At 40.8% G+C, this 23450-nt stretch overlaps 2 protein-coding genes across 3 annotated transcripts in view; one reads left to right on the top strand and one right to left on the bottom strand.

The window, feature by feature from the left end:
* The window catches only part of TENM3 (teneurin transmembrane protein 3), a 539016-nt gene extending 517170 nt beyond the window's left edge, over positions 1–21846 (bottom strand). For both annotated transcript variants that reach the window (XM_074353570.1, XM_074353571.1), the window contains exon 1: positions 21709–21846. The gene's annotated coding sequence lies outside the window, so the exon portion shown is untranslated. The remainder of the gene's footprint in view (positions 1–21708) is intronic.
* Positions 19644–23450, top strand: part of LOC141575126 (uncharacterized) — a 66178-nt gene continuing 62371 nt past the window's right edge. The window contains exon 1 of the mRNA XM_074353575.1: positions 19644–22145. Within this exon, the coding sequence (XP_074209676.1) occupies positions 21538–22145 (608 nt within the window). The 5' untranslated portion in view covers positions 19644–21537. The remainder of the gene's footprint in view (positions 22146–23450) is intronic.

Raw genomic sequence — 23450 nt, 5'->3', positions numbered from 1 at the left:
GAGACTTTTTCTTCCCCTAGTGTAGATTTGTACTTGAATTTTGGGGAGAGTCCTAGTGTCTCTTCCATTAGAGTTTAAAATGATCTTTACAATAAATGTTCAAAATTGATGGTACAATCAGCAGGGTCTTCTGAAATGCTGTGAATTTTGTACCCAGTTAATCTATCTGATGGAACAGAATCAACCAACCTAACTAGCTAGACTTCAGGCTTCAATCACTTGATTTATGAATTAATCTAATCTAATTAATTTTCAAGAAGCATTGATTAATGGCAGTCAAATGTACAGACCTTTGGAGGTGAAATTCATCAACACAGAAGGATAGATAGATACACATTTATATATTTTGTACATATAACATATATATAAACATACACATACACCTTTCCCCCATATAGTTCTCATTTTTAAACTTGAATCACTGTGGACTATATGACTAATTTTTAAGCCTGTAAATATTCATATAAACAATGTTCTGAAAAATTGGACAAATATAATAAATATACACAGTGTGTTCCTTTTTCAGAACATATAATAAATGAAAAACGGTGCATACAAATGAGAAGACAAAATGGGCTGATTGACTGAGGCACTAAAAGAGGAATCAGCTCAGAGAAGAGAATTGAACGCAAATTACCAAAATTAGAGCAAGCTCTTATGCACGTAATTTGTATTACATTTAAAGTTACATTTTAAACTTTTACATTCAGCAGATTGACTTTATGAAGATGACTTTTTTTGCGGGGGGTTGGTTAGTCACACCAAATATTAACAACTGAGATTTTTACAAATATTGAAAGAGAACGGTGAGATGATGCGGTTAATTTCATGCGCGGCTTCTGAATCCAGTCTCTTTAACGTATAATTATATATAACTCACCTGGCTCTAACCGAGAGGCATAAAGCATGAATACAAATTCAAGCTTGTCCTTTTTACTACATATCATTATAATATTATCCAAATTTAATGCAGTGACTGATAGCCTGTATCATAGAACAAGTGTAGCGCTCCAAGGGAAGTAATAAGTCATTTCTTTGAAAGATACAGGTAAGCACAAGAATTCGTTTTTCTTGTGTGTCACTCTCATTCTTTTTTTCTTTTTCACTCCCATTCTTCATTAAATTCTACTCCTGTGATTACCTCCTGAGTCTAATTATACATGTAGATTGTGAATTAGCATAATCAATAGATTGAGGCAAGCTATTTAACAGAGAAATGAAGTTAAGCTCTTATTTTATATAGAAAATATTTATCTCAACTTTGCTACTCATTCAACCTTCTACTAATTATGTGAAATTTATCCTCCTAAGCATAATTGGATGAAACAAACTTTTTGCAGTTTTCAAGAGGAAAAAAGGCATCCTTTCTGATAAATGTCTTCATTTTGTGCTACCAGATGTCTCTCTGTATCCTCTCGTGCTTTCTGATTTTATTTTTGTAAGTGTGAGAACAGTGAAAATGCCAGCCATTGTAGTCAGTCAGCTTGAGACCCAGCGAAGATGCCACAGCGAGATGTTATCCTGGTGGTTTTACATAAATACTGAACTTGAAGTACACTTGGCTTCTCGGGACCCACAGCTAAGCATACAGAGCATTCCCAACCCCACATGTGAGCTACAGGGCAGCTCACTTTAATAATCCCCTCTTTCATCCAGCGCAGAATGTCAGCCACCAAACCAACTTAGCTAGAGCTCTAAACACGGCTCTCTTTTCCTCTTTACCTGTATGGCTTGCTAAGTCTTAAAGAAACCAGAATTCAGCCATTACAATAAATAATTATACCTGTGTAAACAGCAGGAATTTTTTAAAGAGGGCAGCAGGAATTTGGTTAGAAATAAATTTCAAAGCCTATTATCAAACTCCTCAAAATACTACTTCCATACTCTTAAGCATTTTTTGGTAACTGTTCTGTGGTTTGGGGGTGAATTAACCACAAAGATCCCCCTGGCAGCTGCAAAATGGGGGCCAAATCGGCTCTGATGAATGATGCCCCTAAGAAGGATGCTGTAAGAAATTGCCTCTGTGCCTGCCCCTTCCCCACCCACAAGGACCAGTGAAAGAGGAGTTACTTAGCCTGTACGTTAGGCTTCTATCCAATTGGCCGCAAGCAATAAACACAGAACGAAAACTTAAGGGACCAGAGCAGCTATGTGAGTACTTCTTAAATGCCTCAGAGATGCCGATGCAAGGCTGGTTTCCTAAGCAGTATAAGAAGATGTCGGCTTCGCCTGCTCCTCTGAGCTGTAGACTGACCGTGTGTATCTGGGTTTCAGTTGACCATGTGACTCAAGACAGCTCACCAGAGCTCTGGGTCAGGAACAAGATGGACTAGATAAGAGAAATCTGCTAGTGCCTCCAGCCTCCAGAGGCAGCCACAGATCACCAGTCAGTTTATAAAGACTGATCTTGCTTGGATGGATACTAAATCTTTGGAAAGTGACCAGTGGGCATCGGTCAAATAAAAGGAAACTAGAAAATAACTTCTCGGGCATCTGCAGCTTCCTAAAAATCACGCATAATCTCAGCTCTAGTAGATTTTACAGCACAGGGATGGAGATCCTAAAATGACGAATGAGTCTTGACCATGGAATTGCTCCATCATACGCTGCGAAGTCCCAGGGAAAAAGGAGAGATTCATGTTTCCCTGAGGAGACGGTGTTTGAGAAGGGACTTGAAGGTTGATTAGATTTAAACCAGAGGAATCTCAGTCCTGACTGTGCTTTAGAAACCCCTGGGAAACTCTCTGAAGTTACTGATTATGACCAAGTCCTAACTCCAGAGACTCTGAATTAATCAGTCCGGGGTGAAATTTGTTTTCTGAGTACCCCCTAGGTGACTCTAAGGTGCAGTTACGGTTGAAAAGTACTGAATAAACAGAAGGCAGACGGGAATGTTCCATTTTCCAAAATGAGAAAGAATAAAATAGTAAATAATAGAATGACACGGCCTCCAAGTTCAAGATGGTTAAAATATTTTGGGGAGAAAAGAACACAGAGACTTCAGAACTAGGAGTTTGAAGTCAGGTTTTAGAATCTTGGGTCTTTCATTCATTTACCGATACAACCAATAGGTACTTAATTACCAAGGACTCGGTATGAGGTGCCCACTTGGTTGAGAAAACAGGGGGCAAAACCCGCAATGTCCTCAGCTTTATGTCTTCACAGAAAAATGGAAAAGACAGACATAATGAGGGGGTTGGGGCTGTGTGTTGTTTTAAACAAGGGATGATAGGATCCTTTCTACGTACTTGAAAGATCACTCTGGCTGTGATGTAGAGAGAGCTGGAGACGGGTCCAGACTGACTGACAGCGGATCGATCAGGAAGCTTCTGAAGGGCTCCCATCCCAGTGTCACGGGAATTTGGACTCACATGGCAGTCCAAAGAACTGTATGGTTTCACGAGGTATTTAGAAAGCCGAATAAAAATAAACTAGACATCGTGATGAACTGGATACAGGGAAGGGAGGGAAGGAGATGGACAAGGGTTGGTTAAGGTTTCTGGCTTGATAACTAGGTGAACAGTCCTGACATTCAGAGTTTGGGCCCTGGGAGAGGCTGGGGTTTTCAGGGAAAGAGCCCAAGTTAAATCATGCATTAGTTTTAGGAGCATCTGAGACCCCCACGAGCATATGTCAAAGGCTCAGTGTGCCCAGCACGGCCGTAGGGACCATCCCAGTTTGTGCTAATTGTGCTGCTATCTCACCACTTCTCGCCCACTGTTACTCTCAGATTATCTGTGTTAGGATGATAAATTATAAGTTCCCTCTGGGTATACAGATCTTCAACTAAGTGGAGACGTTTGGAGTGGAATATTTGTGAACTGTCTGCCCCTGGGTGAGCAATGAAGCCCCGGGAATCAGTCATATCACGGGGTCAGGAGAGGGGACACAGGAGAAAGTAGGTCTCAGGGCTAGTTGCTGAGGAACTCCAGTATTTGCAGGCTAACTAGAAGAGGCCAAGACACGATGCAGCAGAGACGGGGGGAGCCAAGAGGCAGGGAAAGGTGGGAGGAGTGTCACAGGGCAAAGGGAAGCGAGCCCTTCACGGAGAATGCTGCTGGGATCAAGTACAAGGATGACTGAAGAGCAGACACGGTGATCGTGACTTAATTATTCCAGCCTCAGTTTTGTCCCATTTTGAAACTTTCCCTCTATGATCTTTAAATTCCTTCCTACTCTTAGACCCCTTTCCTTGTAATAAACTAAAAGTGCAGAATGAGGTCAATGATAAATCGATCTACAAATTCCCTATGGTGGGAGCAGAGAGACATAACAATAACCCCTCCTGAGAGTCAAGAATAATTTCACAGAGAACATTTAACCTGGTACCTACAGAATGGGGAATGCTTGTCCTGTGCTCGGGGAAATGGTAAACTGGTCTGTGCGAAGCACGCTGTGCACCAGAGACACACTGGGAGCTGGAGTTAGCAGGGTCCTGGCTGGACCGTGAAGAATATTCCCCAAGGACCATGCTAAGAAGTCTGGACTCCATCCTATAGATAAAGAGGACCCACTGTGAGTTCACGAGGAGAGTGGTGTGCTCAGATCAGGACAGGAGGAAGAGTACCCTCCGGGGGCCATCTAGAAAAACGGGTTGGAGAGATGAGAGCCTGGTGGCGGGAAGTCCAGCTGGAAGGCACCTGCAGCCATCAAGATGAAGGATGGTGAGAGCCCAATTAGGAAGCTGGCAGTGAGGATGAAAAGGAGGGGTGGGTACCAAAACTCAGCGAAGGGAGAATCTGCAGGACTTGATGACTGATTGGACATGAGCAGCGATGGACAGGGCTATCTTTTTTTTTTAAAACTGAAGTATAGTCAGTTACAATGTGTCAGTTTCTGCGGTACAGCATAACGTCCCAGGCATGCATACATATACATATATTCGCTTTCATATTCTTTTTCATTAAAGGTTATTATAAGATATTGAATATAGTTAGTTGTGCTATACAAAAGAAATTTGTTTTTCATCTACTTTTATATGTAGTGATTAACATTTGCAAATCTCAAACACCCAAATTTATCCCTTCCCACCCCCTTTCTGCGGGTAACCATATGATTGTTTACTATGTTGGCAAGTCTGCTTCTGTTTTGTAGATGAGTTCATTAGTGTCCTCTTTTTTCTTTTTTTCCTTTTTTTAAGGTTCCACATGGAAGATGGCTCTTACACTTCTGCACGTGGGACCAAAGAGGATGAGGGTGCCAATACTAAAGGGGCAGCTTGGCTCCTCGAGCCCAAGAGAAAAGCAATCAGGGATACTGTGTTGGAGAGGATGAAGTGGAGGTGACATTGAATCCCACCCGCCATGTTCCTCTCTCTGCCTTGTGTTCCTGTGGATTACACAGTTTGTGTCACATCTTCTGACTTAATATAACTCTGCAATGTTGGTACTACTGTCTCAGTTTTACGGGCTTCTTTGGGACTCCTGAAACATACACCTTCCATATTGTTGCATCCCTTTCTCACAGAGCCTAAACCAATGTTGGGGTCAGGACAAATGCTGAGTAAATGATGACCTGATGAAGACTCTGGAGCTGGAAAAGAGCACAAGACGCTTCCTTCTGTTGGAGCCAACTAACATTTCACAGACAAATGTTTAAAATTTGCTTATCAGCAAAGCATTAAGAAATCCGATAGGCTAACTAGTAAGTTTGTGGATATGTTCTGTAGTATATTAAAAAAAAAACATATATCCAAATGCTAAGTAATTCTGTCAATGAAATAGAAATATATTTTTATTATGTTCAAGTTTTTTTTGGTAATTATTTCCACTTAATATATTTTAAAAATATGTTCTAAATTTGGGCACCAAATTTCCACAAAAAATTTCTTGGAATCTTTATATATTGTGATTTTAATAGTCTATGCTTAGGTTATTCCAACAGCAATGTGGAAAAAAGAGATCATAGATTTTCATTTAAAAAAAATGAACCAGAATATACTTAAAATGCTGACCCTGTCAAGATAGGGTTTTGGGTTTTTTTTCCATAAAATATCCCAGTTATCTGCCATCATTAGGGGATGTGCCTTTGAGTGACTTTTTAAAATATCAAAAACTGACATTGAAACGTCAAAAATCTTTTCATCTTTTTCATATAAATATTTGTAAAATACGTCACACACATTGCCCCCTTTTTCTTCTTTAAGTCACTCTGGACCATCACCACAGGTGTTCACTGCTCTAATCGGTGCTGTGTTTGTGCTTCCTGGAGAAGACATCGCACGCTATCACTTTTCTGAGTATCCACAGGCCAAACTCCTCTCCTTAAACGTACTTCTCGGTCACTTGGCACATCAGAGCATCAGTGCTATTAAGAGTTATTCATTAATTCAGAGTAGGATTCTAGGTGAAGAACAGAGAAGCAGCTCTGTGACTGCTTTTTCATGACTGTTACCTAATTTAGAGCTAATGATGCTGCAGTCTGGCTTCTGGATAGGCATGTGGTACCCTCCTGACACACACATACGCACATACACACACACACACACTCGTGTTACTTGTGGCTCACGACATAGCTGACGCCAGGTGAGCCCTCTCCTGCTTTGCCTCATTTCACCCTCACTCCTCGCCTGCGAGTGGGTACATTTGCGTCTCGGTTTTATGGAGGTTGACGGAACCGAGAGGTACAGCTGGGACTTGAATTTTCATCTCCAAGTCTGCTTCCAAGACCAACATGAAGCCTCACCAGTGAGCAGGATGCTCCATCTAAGGTGCTCCTAACAAGCCCTCCAATGACTGAAGCCGCCACCAGCCGGCATCTACGCCGTGCAGGGCCGCTGCCAGGCTTCCGACAGCAGCAGTGTCACCAGCCGTGATTTCCAACCCGCTGTTCAGATGAGGGCATGGAGGGGCTGGGCCCCAGGTCACACAGCAAATAAATGACAGGAATGGCATCTGAGCAGACCTCTCTAGATCCAGAGCCCAACTCTGTCACCACAAAACAGTGAAAAACCCCTGTGGCCACGGAATTTTAAGTGTTCTTTTTATTCAATGAATGCACTGGGGTATGACCTAATCCAAGATGTCATGTGTAACTCTGGATTTTCCTTTAGTCTCTGGTACCAGATGATATTCAAATCCGAGGCAAAAAACTACATCAGCTGTTGCTTGCTCCTGGAGACCCGCCCACCGGACCGCTGTCATGAGGGTGGAGACCCGCCCACAGGACCGCTGTCATGAGGGTGGCAAGAGCCTTGTAAAGTCAGTCCCTGATGGGAAGACGGACGCGAGGAGAGAAGGACCTGAAGCGGCTGTCTTCAAGGGCAAAAGTGCAACTGCTCCTGTCTCTTAACCCTTTGCTGCCTTGGCGTGAACGATGCTTACAGAAGGCTTGCAGGCAGCCCGCGTTTCTGTTTTAAAGCCGGGAAAAGTGTACTGCAAACTGCAAACATTTTCTTCTCCCAAATGGGTAGAAGAGGATGACATTTAAGATAATCCACAATCTGGACCCAAGCTCTCTCTCCAAACGCATCACAGATTTCCCCACGGGGGGACCCTCTGCTCCGTCCCTACTGCTCGCCCATGGTCTCCCCAAATACACACACAGATCTCTGCATCTACAGCGCAGGCTGCAAAATGGTGGCCCAACTGTCACCCCCCAGCCTGCAGATGTGTTTTGTTTTATCTGTGTGTTTTGTGTGTGTGTGCTTTTTTTGTATGAGCCAACATTTAAAAATCTGAAGATTTCATACAATTCATATTCTGGCATTTCTGGGAAAAATCTCACAATCTGGCAACACAGTTTCACCTCCACATGGCAGCAACGAGGCTGGGGGCGCAATGGGGTGTCCCCTTTTGGATGAAGCGTGTGCTTTCCAGCCCGCAGTCCCCGTCATCCCCTGTGTCTCTGACTCTGAGGCTGTGTCAACACCATTTACTATCAAATTTGCTCCATTGTTTTTTCATAGTGATAAAACACTCCTCTGTCCCCCTGTCTCTTTCAAAAGCGCAAAGACGAAAAACGAAGAGAACTACCTTCTTTAAGGAGTAGGGGAGAGCACGTATCTGTGCGGAAGTAAAACTCTGGTGTGCACGTAACCAGGTCAGTCATTCCTTATGGTACCTGCCGGCATTGCTGTTACCTGTTCACAAATTCACTCGGGTTTGCTGACCCTGATCTCTCTGTTGCTCATTCTGTCTCCCTCTCCCAGAGTCCCCTGACCTCTCTACATCAACTCCTGTCTTCTTCCGGAGACCTACAGCCTACAGCCACATTTACACTTCTCATCTAAGTGCCGACACCTCTTTGTTGGCACTATGTATTTAACACGAACCACCAGCAATCTGAAATTAACAGAACCGTACCCTTTCAGAATTTGAGGGGTCCTAGACAGGGATGACCTTAGTGGAGAGGCCACGCGCCTTTTGGAGAAAGGAGCTATGCGCTAGTAAGGATGCTTGACACTGATGTGGAGTGAGGGCAGATTCCATTCCCGCATCAATTATTTACTGATGGGCTCCTCAGGGCCAGGCACTGTGCTCGAAGCTGAAGCCGTGCTGGGACCAGGCAGGGAGGGTCTCTGCCTTCGCGGGGTTGATGTGGACAAGTGCACAACAGACGTTTGGCCAGGTTATTCCACAGGGAAGGAGGCAGATGGTCAACCTCTGTTCTTCCCAGGTCACTGGCTTTCAATACTCACCCCCTTTTTGGGGCGCCTATGGCTGCGCGTGTGTGGAGTGGAGAAGCAGAAGGCGTATGTTCTGATTCACCCAGCTATCCATCACTTTAATCACTGGTGAGCCCCATGGCACTACTGCTGTCTGTTAATGGTCACCACTCCTGGTCCTTTCCAACGTCCCACAGAGGTTCAAGGCACTGCTAACGTCTGTATGATGTTTTCCATGCTAGAAACTCTAGTTTCTGGACCCCCTTTAGTTCTCTGACATTTCAAAGATCCAGGAGCTAGCAGAGTTCAATGTGACAAGGTAGTCATTCTTCCATTATTTGAGTTTCTTAATGATGGTCCATTTTCTTTTATACCAGGCTCAACTAGACGTGCAAACTTCCTGGGGCTCTGAGATCACGTCTTATTTCCTCTAATCTGCCCCAGAACACAGCCAGTAGGACACAGAACACTGACAGAACACATGGGGTTCAATTTAAATGAACTAGGGGAGGAAAAATGCCTGTGCGAATCAGGTACACACTAAAAGTAAAGACAGACCTTCAAATCAAGGCAGAGCCTCATCATTTTTATAGGTTTGATGGCAGCGGTTCATTATTAATTTCTAATTTGTTAGATATAAAATCGGAAATTTATAAAGTTTTGAGCAGTAAATAGTACATTTCCTCCCTTGAATAACTCTCAAAAGCGTCTCTGAAACTAAACTAAATATGTAACAGCGTTTTTTAACTTCTGGTCTTACATTTTCAATACCTTTTCCGATACTCAGTATGCTTACAAGGAAAGCAGCAGAAAAGTGATGTACTATGGGCAGATCTAACATCTCCAGGAGAAGCCTGGTGTCCCCACCCCTCAGCCTGCCCTCCTGGTGCTCCAAAGAATGTTCATCAGGCAACAGGTATTCTCTATCATCTCAGAGAAGAAGAAAACAAAATTAATTGTGTTTATACGAAACATCTCTGTAGATGTGGAACTCAATAATTTTCTACACTTTTCTAATCTCAGAAAGTACCTTCACGTATTCCTAGAGATTAGCCAGTGCTGCTACACACAGAGATAGGAAAACATTCTGATATTATGAAAGAAAGAGGTTACACATAAACATAGGCTGTCCCTACAAGGTGCATCTGAAGGCTATATATAGGTAGAGTTTCCAATTCTGTTCTATAAATAATAGAAATGCAAGTAAATATGTTGAATTTTCTCCAAAAGCACTCTCTCCAATGTCTACCAGGTTAAATCACTGTACATGTGTTAAGAGCCCATGTGACATCAGTCATTCTCCAACAATAAATTTCTCTCTACAATGTCATATTTTAATGCATTTTTAAAAAGTGGAGGGAAAAACCATCATTTGTTTCGAGTTTAAATGATGACCATGACTTTAGAAAAACAACCCCTGGAAATGTGTAACCACTTGATTCAGTGGCACGTAACTCCATGAACATGTACTTGTTCCGGAGAAGTTATTAAATTTTCTGTGATTTTTACTGCTCAGTGTCGGTGAAGCCAAAGTTGTTGTGTTTCAGCCCTTGCGATTCTTCCTAACAACCAGTGACACGATTTGAAAATGAGTAGAACTATCCAGGGACCTACGCACAGCACAGTCCTGCTCTCCATCCCTCCTTTATCCACATTTATAGGAAGTGAGGTGCACAAAACACATGTATTTGTAATTAAATTTGTAAAAAAAAAAAATCCTCAAACAGCTGTGGAGACAGCAAGGATTAGACTCTGATAGCGGCTTAGAATAATGAAGAAAGAGATTGCAAGGCTTCAGCTAGAGCGCTGATGAGAGATGGGAGGAAAACCTGCTCTTCGAAATCCTTAATCTGTACCTCTTCATACGCAAAATTAAAACACATTGACTCCGGGAAACGTGGTGGCTGTCTCTAAACCAGACTATTATTTTAAAATGTATTAAACCTGCGTTTTACTGATCGTAAAGCGGAAATTTGGACATAATTTACATAAAATATTTAAAAACCTTATTTAAATCTTCTTCTAAAAATCTTACAGGTTAATGGAAACTTGGTTACCTCCAGCTAGTTTCTAAGCAGTATTTTTTTCCCAACTACCTAGTCTTTCTTTAATTTTAAAATTTTATTTATTTTTTTATATACAAGGTTGTATTAGTTTCTGGTATACAGCATAGTGATTCAGTTATACATACATATTTTTTCCATATTCTTTTTCATTACAGGTTTAGGTAGTAGTACTTATTGTTTTAACATCATATTTATACCAATTAGAAAATTTAGAATGCTTTATGAGGCTTAAATAATCAATTGTCATATTAAGGTGATTATAAAAATAGTTTTTACAGTAGTTTTCTTATACATACTTCCAATTCAATATTTAGAAATTAGAAATATTTTTTAGATTCAAACGTCTTTTCCAATGGCTGTGCCTATATGTGTATATTTATTTTTATCTACATAAAATATTAAGAGGATAATAACTCAGAACAAGAGTATGAACATTATAAAGTCATCTTTTGAAGTTTATATATAGTATGTTTCAAGTAATACATATAGAAAAAACAGAATTATTTTAATTGTAAAAAATGTACTTACTTCCTCTCTTTGCAATTTTTATAGTAAACTTGGCTACTCTTTAAGAAGTCTTAATTAACCAATATGTGCTGTTTGATTCTTTAACAGGATGACATGGTCTTCTCTTTGGTTAACACCAACTAAGTAATAACTGATAAAAATATAAATACAATTAATTGTCCAGCCTGACCACTGAATTTTTTAATATATTTCTTTGACCAAAAAAAGATCTCCTTTGAACATGACACTTCTCTCACAATTCTCTTTAGAACTGTTCATTCTAAATGGGAATATAATAAACTAACATAACAACCTTTTTTTTAAAAAAAAAATTTCTGACCAAAGCATGCTCACTTATACATACATGTTCAGAGAAAATTAACTAACCTTCACAGTATGTGATGGCTTCATTTTTATATGCTTTTCTTTCTTTCTAAAGTTGCTTTCACTATTACTAATTCAGAGACAGCTTACAAGGAACTTCAGTCAGGCCACGGACCCTACAAATGTCACTGAGCAGGCAAACCACTCACAGGACCGAGAACCTGGCAACTCGCTGGTCATCAGGTACGAGGGAAAAGCATCCTTCAGAACTTTTCTGGCTTCATTATCTTGCATGAAATTAAGAACCTCTGAATTTTAGGAGATGACTCTATTAAGTGCCCAGTATATATATTTAGACTACAATTCTACATAAATATTGGAATTAGGCAGGGAACCAATTAACTTTGTAAAGGAAATGAACTGACGGCCAAGCTAGTCTAGTGCTACTTGATAAAACCAGTGTGTAATAGATTCTGGGATCACAGAATTAGGGGAGAACGTATAATCCTTCATCAAAGAGTGCCAGCTTATCCACAAAGCTTCCTCTTCCTGATGGAATATTCTTTTAAAAGTAATAACGAGGACTTAAAAACTATGGAACACTCTTCCACCAAAATTAGCCATTTATACCAATGATTCTTAATCCTAAAAGAACCAGGACCTCACCCAGAAAGCACTGAGATACTTCCCTTTGGAGAAAAGAGAAAAAAAAAAGCACAATATGCACTAATTATTTACATGTATTCCTAAATCAAATGCTTATGGTCCAGGCTTAAAATTAAAGGATAAGAAATATCCTAGAAGGCATGATTTTTTTTAAGGCAAAAACAAGATAATAAAAATAAAATAGTCCCCAAAAGACTTACACTAATAACAGTCCTCCAAGACTGAGAACTACTAATAATTTGCTTTTTTCAACATTTAAAACTTCCAAAGTGAATTACAGTCTTTCCAAAGCTCAAGTGGTAATTACACAACCAATTCATCTACCTTCAACGTGACCGATAAATACATTTAATATGTGATATATTAATGATTTAAGTCGTTCACATTACCCTTTACTGATAGCCACATATAAAATTCGCCAAACTTGCTGTGTTAAAATTCTTATCTGAAGCACAATACGGTTTTTAAAAGCTACTTTCATCAGATGATGTGAGGAGAATTAATTGATGGTGTCTTACAAAACAAGCACTCATTCTTCCCTATAGAGCTCTCATTTGTCAAAAATATCAAACACCTGCATAGTGGAGGGGCGCTCTTTTATCGGAAGGTGCAGGTTTTATATAAAACTTGGAGAAAAAAGAGATCAGACTTCTGGCTGTACTGACTCAAGGTTGACCCAACTTGCTAACATGATACTTAAATGAAATGCAAGATTATATGAACTTTACTGAGATGACTTTAAACTAGAATATCAGTAAATTATGCATGTTAAAATAAAAGGTTTATTTTACAAATGCATTCATGCTGGGTGACTTATGGACGATAACATAAATACACGAATCAACTTTCATGTTTTGTAAGTAACTTTTTGGTTATCTCTGTGATGTTGTATACATATGTGTTAACGAATATTTTCTAAGTGTCTAGACGATGTAAAATGGGGCATTCATTAAATCAAAGTAAGTTTATGATTTCTAGAACACCAGATTTATGTAATTATCTTAACTCTTTATAGGTTTCTTTAAAAACTTGGACTGGAATTAGTGTATGTTTCAATTACTAATATTTTAAAATTCCTTAATTGTGGACTATAGAGCCTAACACCCATATAAACAAAAATCTGAAGTTCTGATTAGTGAAAATATACAAAAGATAAAAGCTGTCAGTGTAAACCGTTTAAAGGAAAGATTTATTTACATATATATGCATACTCTATTAGTAAAACAATGTTTGAATTTGAAAGAATAAAAAATAAGGAACTTTCTGTTTGAGACTGTATTTTTAACTACAATGTATTATGCTTCAAGCCTTTCCTGAAGAACTTTGAAAAATAAATTTAATTTTAAAATTTCATCCTTTGCGATGACGTTATTTGCCTTTAAAGTTATAATACAATATACATACTACATCACCTCATATCATACAAATTAAAACAACAGGAAAATGTCCATCACCGCCACAACACAGGATAGAAAAATATTAAAGAAGTATTTTATCTTTAGTAAAGTTTTGATTCAAATTCCTTGCCACACATGTAATTTTTTTAAATTAGTGACAAAGAAAAAGGATTTTATTGGCAAATCAACATGCCAACACTGTTTACAGAATTTTTAGAATGCTAGAATCTTCTCATTCAGAGATTGTACATTCTAGGGCAAAAGTGACCACTAAGGAAGAAATTTGCTTTATTTAACTTTTTAACCACAGGAAATATAGAGTAAGGTATTCTATTCATGTTTGGCAAGAAAAAGTCATACAGATGCATAAAAATTACTCAAAGTGAGGATTTAGTTCTGGTCTGATAGGTACACGTTACCTACAGGCAATAACTTTCACTTTTGTTTAAATTAAAGTTTATTTTAAGTGTTTAATATGCTAGCAGCTTCATGGGAAAAAGACAAGTTGAAAATTAACTTAAGGTAGAAACATAAGCTTAGGAATAGATTATAGATGGAAAAACGGCTGTTCTGTTTGATTTTGAAGGATAATATCGGGGCCAAAGTTCTCCTCAAGCTTCACCCCTTTCTGAACCCAAACTCATCAACAGCTTTGTCAGGCAACAGACATTCTCTGTTCCCTGGAAGGTATGAGTATTTTCAAAAGTGTTCTAATTCTTTAGGAATGTTTCTTAAAGAATTAGTGAACATGAAAAGGGTTATTTAGCATTTTAGTTATTTTGATTATATCAGGTTATTTTCCAACTATTCTTGACACTAACATTAAAATTCAGTAATGTTCCTAGAAGAATGCCTTGCGTCTGTGACAATCCAGAGACAAAAGATGGTAGTCTACACTACAGCTTTTATTCCTTTATGATATTAGAGTGAGTCACTTTTCTGTATTTTTTAAAATTACTAGATTAGTTATTATTTGCAGTATTTTATGCCTCTTTATTATTCTATTATACGAAACATAAGTGAAAAAAGTTTACATTTTCAAACATTCATTTCATTTTTTGCTTATAAATATAGAAAAATGTGATCCGTTGAAAGTATCTGTTCAATATTTTATTTTTGTTCTTCAGAGGAAAAAAGTCACAGATTTGTTCCTCAACAACTATAGAACTGACAGCTTTCTTTAGCTGGAAGTTATTATAAATTCTGAAGAAATAAAATTTACATCTGTCTTCTTCTGGTTTTCATAATTATTTTAAATGACAAGCCCTGTGCCAGCTTTTTTTTTTTTTTTAAGAGCCATTTAAAAGAACCAATCCCTTGCCAATTTTTCCCACCTCCATGTGGACAAATTCCAAATTCTCTGATAAAAGTATTAGCAGAGATGTTACACTTCAAAAGAGCATTTGGTAGACTGAGAAGGAACAGTAAGTATACTTTTCAATAAGTTCACTATTATAATTACTGAAATAATCACATCCCAACATTAACACATTTGCATGTGCTTCATGCAAACCCATTAAAATACCTCATGCATTTCTCATTCTAAATTAAATGAAAGTAATTTCAATCCTGTCTTGTCACTCTCTGCATAACATACCTTCCAGTCTGTGGTCCAAGTTCCCGAGGTCTCCTAAGAACTACTCCCGTACAGAAGCCAAATGCTGAACACAACCTGGGTGCTGGATGTGCTCTGGAGAAAAAAGGACCTCTTCTCAGAAACGCCTCTGTTACTATAAACACACCACACCTCCTCACACCGATAGGGGGTCCACAATTCTAATTATAAAAGATTCCTCGAGCTTAACTCGAGATGAAATAATCCATTTTAGTAAGAGAATAGCTTTTTCTTTTATTTTTTTTCCTCTTTTTTTTTTGCTGGGAAAAACAGGGACCACAAATTCACATCATCCTACTATTCAGAAGTGCTTCAGAATCTGACTGAAAGAAGACAGTCATTACCAAGCCGTTATTTCTTTGTAAATTATGGCAGTCTGAAGAAGAATTATCACAACGATTCTGGCAAGTACAACTGATAATCAAAAAAGGACACAATGACTAAAATATATTGATTATAAGCTTTATCTTCAAAGATAAGTGACCTTGTAAGTTACTTTCTAAATGAGCCTTTAGAATCATGTAAATAATCGGTGTATTTTTGTCTCTCTATAAAATTTATAATTATAAAATTACAAGTTGGTGTTCAGTGCCATATACAAAGAAAGTATAATCTATCAAATGGAGCTGTTTTTACATTTCCTTTTCCTCATCAATAGGAAAAACCATATGCAATATTTAGAATTTCTCAGATGAATTTTTTAAAAAAAATCCAATGAAGTTTGTATTCTCCTGCAGGGATCTAAAATGCATATGCTTAAAAGTTAAAAAAACTGAGACGTTAATTTTCTCCTGTACTTACCCAATTAACTTAAAGGACCAAATTTGCCCTTTATAGACTGCTTTTCCTGTCAAATACGCTCCTACTCACAGAAAATGCTCAAAGGATCATCACTCTTTGTAAAAGATATTCAAATTCACAGGGTCCTCTTCCTCTGCCCAACTTCTCTCTCCCCTACTTGTCTGTCTGTCTCTCTGTCTGTCTCTCTCTCAGTATCTCCTTTTGGTTTTGAGGCAGAGGCCCAGCATACCCAGTTATAAAATTATTATTATTAAATAACATGATTACGATTAAGTAATATGATTTCCCCTCCCCTGGAAAACCAAATCGCATCATCCCCACTGCTCCCCAACTGCTCTAACAGGAGGAACAAGCACCCCACAATACTGCAAAACACTGTCATCAGACAGCATGCCACAATCACTTTTACAGAATGCAACATGAAAATATGAGTGTTAATCTTTGCAGCTGTTTTTCTCACGCTTTATTTTCAAAGGGGACACTCTCTTTTTGGCGTGCTCCAGTGTCAGCCAGAGGACTAGTAAAATGTGGGGGAAATGGCTTTTAAGCTGCCACATCTCCCGAAGGGGTTATCAGCTCCTAATCTACAATAAAGAATGCAACCGTGGCTTGATAATACGATGCACTCTCCGCTACACATGCTCCTTAATGCATCAGAACCATCTATTATCTCACGGAAGCCACGAAACTCAGTTAAGACTGCCACCTATCACAGACTTGTCTGAAAAGTCAAGCACTAGCCCTTCCAAGATTGCAGGAGTTTCAACAGGGCAGGAAAGTCTCATCATTGTCATGTATCATCTGACAACTGACATGGGTTCAACCCTTTACTTCTGTGGCTTATGAGTACATTGTAGGATGCTGACATTCATTCGTGCTGGGCCTTATTTCAGGTAGAAAGAAACAGGTTTGAGGTATTACTCTCCTTTATGAGGCTAGTATGCAGCTGCCAGTCTAACTGGCCAGTCATCTGAGTTATTTAATCAAAAGCATAAAAAATTTATTCAAGTTCTTTCAAATGAATGCATCCTATTGTAGTTTTGACATATGAAACATCTATATATCTTAGAGCATGTTTCTGCATTTTGAAGTTTATATCCTAATGGTTGGCTAAAATAATGCTTCAAAAATGGCTTTTTAAGGGCATTATCTTCCTGCTAAAACTGTTTTAAATGAATGTTTTTAACTGGAAAAAAAACACTGATTCAATGTAAGTAACCTATCTCTGCAGAGAAGAAGATTAAAACATGATAAGCATTATTTCTTGCCAAGGTTTTTTTTTTTTTTTTTTTTTTTTTTCCTGGAAGCCAAAAACAATGTCACTGTGAAACTTTACATGCCCTGTAAAGCAGTCGCAGCTTTATTTAAAAATCTTGCACACTCTGGCTATATCAGAATGCTTATCTATATTAATCTTATATTCTGTGCTTTTAATATTTTACTTTATTGAGACTACAAGCATGTCTCACAGGAAGCAATGCCATACGGACCAAAGCCCAAAAAAACCTTCACACGGTCTTTCAGAAAGAATAAAAAGGGGATAAAGCTAAGGCTGGCTAGACAACTAAGGAACAGATGCAAATATCACAGTAGGGACAATGCTATTCACCATCTTTCCAGGTTCCCAAAGAGGATAAGGAATTACCTCCACACGCGTTACCTTTCATCGTTGGATTATACCCACCACCTTGAGAAGTAAGTCATAACACACGAACAAGATGCAGATCTGCAATTCCTTGAAACACTCAACTAGAATGTTGATACCAACAAAAAAGGAAATAACCTAAATGTGTGATCTTCACCGTTTAGGACTCAAAAGACCACAAAACCTTTGGATGAGCAAGAAAACCCACCTTGAGGCACCTTGAGGCATACTGCATTGGGGGAGAAAAGGCTATTTCCGTTGAAAATGGACTAATGAATTGCTTCTTCGTGCTTTATACACTTCTTAGAGAAAGTTCAAATTAGGTCCCCCAAAGGGTGTCTTAATTATGAGAAGGAATATTTTGAAACTCACACAAGCCACCACACTTGTTTGGAAACAAATGACTTCTCAAGATGCAGAAGTATCACTATCAATCACCAACAAGTTAATTCTACATAATAAGGCAGGTTGGGATGCTAACTGATCCATTGTGGAATGCTGTATCTAAAACTGATTACAACAGCACTCAGAATGAATGCAGCCCTCCAAACCACTTCTTTGCTCAGAAACATTCATCTCAATTAGAAGGAGCGCTTCATAATGGTAATGCTTGGTTTCAAAAAGTAGGAAATAAATCAGTTTTTGTAAGACACAACAATCAATCTGTTTTGAAGCTAAGAAGTTTTGTTTTGTTTTGTTTTTTTGGTTGTTGTCGTTACTCACAGAATTGCCATCAGGACTCTTAGAACAGCTGATATCTCCAAAATCAGGTGCTAAATGTGTCCTAAAAGAAGCTTCCATGACATAATTTTTAAGTCTCAGTTGTTGAAACTTTTAAGTAGCAACTGCATTATTGTTTTTATCTATACTGCATATAAAAAATCTGCATATAGATTTTTTGGTACCCTTCTTTATTCTGAACGCATGTCAAATTCTTCTCTGGAATCTAATTCCACTTTATAAAACAAATATAACTTTAACTGAAAATTCAAAGGGATATTGTGGATCAGAGTAAAAGTCTGAGAGAAAATTACCGTATTCTTTGCTGATATTCACAATCTAAGTCAAGAAAGTATGTCCTAAAAGTCAAAATGGACATTTGACTATCAAATAAAACATTGCTACATAAGCAACGTGTAATCGAACATGCTTAAAAGGTTTCTCCAGCACATCTTAAAGAAGTGGGCAGACAATTCAGTAATACTACGGAATACACTGATTCACTTAAGTATAATACCTTGATGACATTCCTCAGCCACCCAGAAATCAAAATTTTAAAGGGAGAAATCAAGTTTAACAGAAAGGAAGTAATGTATTTATTAAAATATTAATAAGCTAATAAACTTGTCTTTATGGTGGTTTTCTATCAGACTATGACCATCCTCAGGAATTAGTGCCTAGGACCACTACAGAAAGGATAAACTGCAGCATTTCCAAACATACTTCCATAGCTATTGCAAAAATAGTATTTTTTTGTGTATCCAGCCCAAAGTTGATCAAGTATTTCTTCTGATAGCTCATTCTACTCGTAATGATAAGCACACACTTTTGTCTGGATTCTTATTTGCGTGACTCTTTACAAAGAAATAATTACTCTTGGCTCTCAGAAGCGAAGATAAGAAAGACTAGCTTGAACTTGCTAACTAGATTTATTATTGTTTAGCCAGGTTTTCTTCCCGAATAAATTTAAAACTTTTCACTCTCTGAAGCTGCTTTCTTCTGCTCAAAGGTAAGCATCCTTATCTTTCTTTGTCTTCACTCTAATATAGGAGGTTCCCTTTTCTAACCAAAAGACTCATGACCTGCCTACAAGATCACAGTAAGAAAAGCCTCCATAATTTACTTAAAACATGTCTTTCTAGAAAATAAACACAGCCATGCAAAATGATGTCATTTGGAAACATAAGTAGTCACAATTCTATGTAAATTTATCTGCTTTATTTTAAATAACCAAGGAATTCCCTATTAGGGTCAATGTTCTCTGTCTGTAAGTTGCTAACATTGATGCTACTGGCAGAGGATACTACTGTATTTTCCAGACATATAAGCATGGCTATAGTTATTAGTATGTAAGTACCTTTGTCATTAAAATTGTGTAGTATATGTAAACATATTTGTCTTACTTAAGGGAACTACTTTTCCTCATAATATATTATCTTTTAAAAATTATCTAAAAATATATTTACTACTAGCCAAAAATAGTACTCCTCCTTTGAGTAGGAGGAGTATTAAAATTCATGTTAAAAAAAGCAAGATTGTTAAGGAAAATGCAAGAGGAAGAGAAATACCCATAATCCTGAAATACACAATAGGATAACTAAACTCATTATGAACCCCCATCTTTAAAGAATTTAGGAATAATTTGTGAATGCCATGACATTTTAAAGTGGGATTAGCAAGTCTTATTACTGAACTAACCGCTCACTCTTAGTGCAAGAATTAAATATTTGCTCTGCATTTAGAATCACAAATCGAAAGTTTCAAGGCTCTTCCAAGAATTTCATAAATTGAGAAATACAAGCCAGACGTTTTAGATAATTAAGAATGTATTAAGGGATGTGCAAAGCGGGACTGTTGATGCCTTTGTAAAATCATTTATTTCAACTGAAATATTAAAATCTATAATGAGTTTTAATTATACAGTTACTCTTAATTCTAAACTCTGTTCATAATATACTAGAAAGACAACAAATACTTCTCCAGGTGGGCAGTTGGAGGGTGGGGGGTGGGTGTGCATTATATTTTAAACAAATTCACGAAAGGAATCAAATCACCAAGCTCTGTTCAGTTGCAACACCATCTTTTGGGGTACTCTTCCAAGCTCTCCAAAGATGCCAGTCCTTTTTTTTTTTTTTTTCCTTTTGACAACAGAAGGGAAAGGTATTGCCTGAACATATTTCTATTCCTAGTGAAAAGCCCACCCAGTGAATTCTGCCAGAGCCTGCAAATGTTTGACAAAATACACCGTCAGAAGATAAGAAATAGAGTATTATAAAGAGACAGTCCTGTCCTCGTATCTCAGCTGTCTGGGGCCCTGTAAAAAGTGTTTGGACAGCGCTCGTTCTTTCACTCCCATCGCACGTACCCAAAAGTACATGGAAACTTTCCTCTAGCTTTAAATTATAATGACTTCGGATAACAAATGCATTTGCTGTATTACACGACAGAATTACTCCTTCGCCTTCCTTTGCAATAAGAATTAGTAGCAGGTTACCCTTACAGCCACCTTAAAGGTGAGGCAGTAGGATGGAATTCAAACTGCATAATGAGGTGTTCAGCAGAGATCGGAAGAACCCACCTCAATCTAAAATACTCGACGCTTCTTCTAATCTGCTGTAAAACACGATTCTGTCTTAGACTGAGTTGCAGACTCATAAATCTGTAACTGTTTAAATGCCCCCTTCGGGATGTTTGTTTGCTTCCAGCCCCATCCAGAGTTTCGAGCTCAAGTTTCAGTCGACATCCACCACTCCCCACACCACCCCAAGCCCCTTTCCGCCTTCTCTGCTTTCCAACTTGGTTCCCGGGTAGTTGGAGAAGCTGCGCGTTTCCACTTTCCCGGAAAAGTGGTGACATCCCAGGGCTCCCCACTCGCTAGAAGCCCCACAGGATCTTGTAAGACTCCTCAGAAGACACGGCGTCCACCACAAAACTGGGGGTCACCCGACCAGAGCCAGGGGGGCTGGACTCCCTGCCCCCACTCAGCGCCCAGGCTGGGCTGCCGTTCTCGGGGAACCCGAGAGCCTGGGGCTCCCCGGAACCGGGGCGCAGCGCCCAGCTTCTCCGGCAAGAGGCGCGGCGAAGTTCCCACCTGAGCTGGCAGCCCGCGGTGTCAGACGCGAGGGCGGGGCGGGGACGGGGAGGCCGGGAACCGGGAGGCCAGACCCGGAGAGAGCCCGCCCGCCGAGGGGATGCTCCCGGGCCACCCGGGCTGGCCAACTTGCGGCCGCCTCCCAGAGCAGCTCGGGGAACTGCGCCGCCGTCCGAGCCAGCTCCCGCCCTCCCTCCGGCTCCGGCGCCGCGGCCCGGGCACTAGGACCCCCGAAAGAAAGAGGGCGCGCCGGCGGCGGCGCCGCACTTACCGCGCTCGGCTCGCCGCGCCGCCCGCTCGCTACCCGGCCGCCGCCGCCGCCGCCGCCGCCGCGTCCACCCGAGCAGCGCGCACACACAGCACTTGGCCAAATTCAAAGGAGCCGGGCGCCGGGGAGGGGGCCCCCGCGGGGGGAGCGGAGTGGGAGCGGGGAGGGTGCGGGGAGGGGGAGCACGGCAAGTGTTACAACTTCCTTCCCTGCCCACCGCCGGGCCGCGGCGGGCGAGGGACGCGGCGAGGGGAGGGAAGCGCGCGCGGAGCGCCAATGAGTTCACTTTCTTTTTCTCCCCCGCGCTCTCCCCCTCTCCCTTCCCGCCGGCCCCCTCCAGCCTCCTCCTTGGCTGGCCAGGCCGGGCCGGAGTTTTCGGTCCTCGGCCCGCGAGCCAGAGGATGGAGGCGGCGAGGCAGGAGGAGGAGGAAGAGGGAAAGGTGAGGAGGCGAGCCGGGCGCCGTGCCAGGGAGCAGCATCCAGGGCCTTAACTGGGTGACGTGGGGGACGCGCCGGGCCGAGGGTGCCCGAGCCCAGGCGCGTACACGTGTCCGTGTGTGTGCGAGAGAGTGTGTATGAGAGAGAGCCGAGGAGAGGAGCCTACCATGCGCTTCCCCCGTGCGGATCGCGGGAGAGCCCAATCGCGGGGCGAGCTGGACCCGGCCGTGATCATTTATAATCCCGGACTCCTCTGCGCCGCCACTTGTCAAGATGACAGGTACTTTATTTCTTCTTCTTCTTTATGCAAAAAAGGAGATTCCTCATTTACTGCCTTTTTCTGTCAAATGGGATTTGCTGGACTGAACCACGTTCGCCGCCCCTCCCTCCTTCCCTCCTCCTGGCCGCGTCGGGTTCGGGAAAGCACCGAGGCTCCCATGCTGTGACCAATCAGGGCATCTACTACTCTGGCCGTGATTTAGGGGTCATCCATGAATAACACTTCACGCTGATGAATGGCTCTTGCCGGCTTTCGGCTCTGATGAGGGGTCTGCCCGCCGCTGATTGAAAACACTAATGAACTTACAGCGCCAAGTGAAATTCACACGCACCAACAAAGTGCGGGGGTACACGTGTGGGGGTCTGTCCTTTTCTTCCCCGCGGGGCCCCGAGGAGGAGCAGTGGGAAGGGCGGGTAATTGCTTTGGACCTAAGTGGTAAGACTTCTCCTGTGTAATCAAACCTCTAACCTTCTTCGAAAACTACTTTTCTTGACCTTCCTTAGGGTGGGCATTTCGGGTCAGCTGAGTCACCCGAGGAGGTGGGAGTGCAAGACATTGCCAGGAAGATGGATTCCGAGGCTGCAGGGTGTAATTAAGGATCTCCACCCCCAGTAGGAGGCCAGTCCTTTACAGAGTCTCTGAAAATGACCCGCGCCTTCTCTTCCAGAGTGTCCTCCAGTCCGAGGCTGCAAAGAGCAAATGACCTTCGGACGGGGGAGGGGGCTCTAAACACTTAGACTTCCTCACAAGCCCCAACTCGGCTCTTTCGTAGAACAAGTGTCTGCCCTCCGTTCAAGCGCCAGGACCTCCAGCGAGCGCGCCCTTATCAAGGGACAGATTCTGGAGGCCTCTAAAAGCGGCACCTCACATTTTTTGCTCTTTCTCTCTCTCTTTCTCTTTCCATTCTCCCCTCTGATTAGCAGCCGAACGCTACCCCTGCCTAGACGTTGTGTGCTCTGGAAGGAAAATAAAAGTTTACCGCTGTGCCCTAGGCACTGCCACTTTCCACTCAGTCAGGTTCCCTGGG

The sequence above is a fragment of the Camelus bactrianus genome, chromosome 26, assembly GCF_048773025.1.
Source record: "Camelus bactrianus isolate YW-2024 breed Bactrian camel chromosome 26, ASM4877302v1, whole genome shotgun sequence".
Lineage (NCBI taxonomy): Eukaryota > Metazoa > Chordata > Mammalia > Artiodactyla > Camelidae > Camelus > Camelus bactrianus.
Note: the sequence above shows the minus strand (reverse complement) of the source record. Positions and strands in the feature narration are given on the sequence as shown.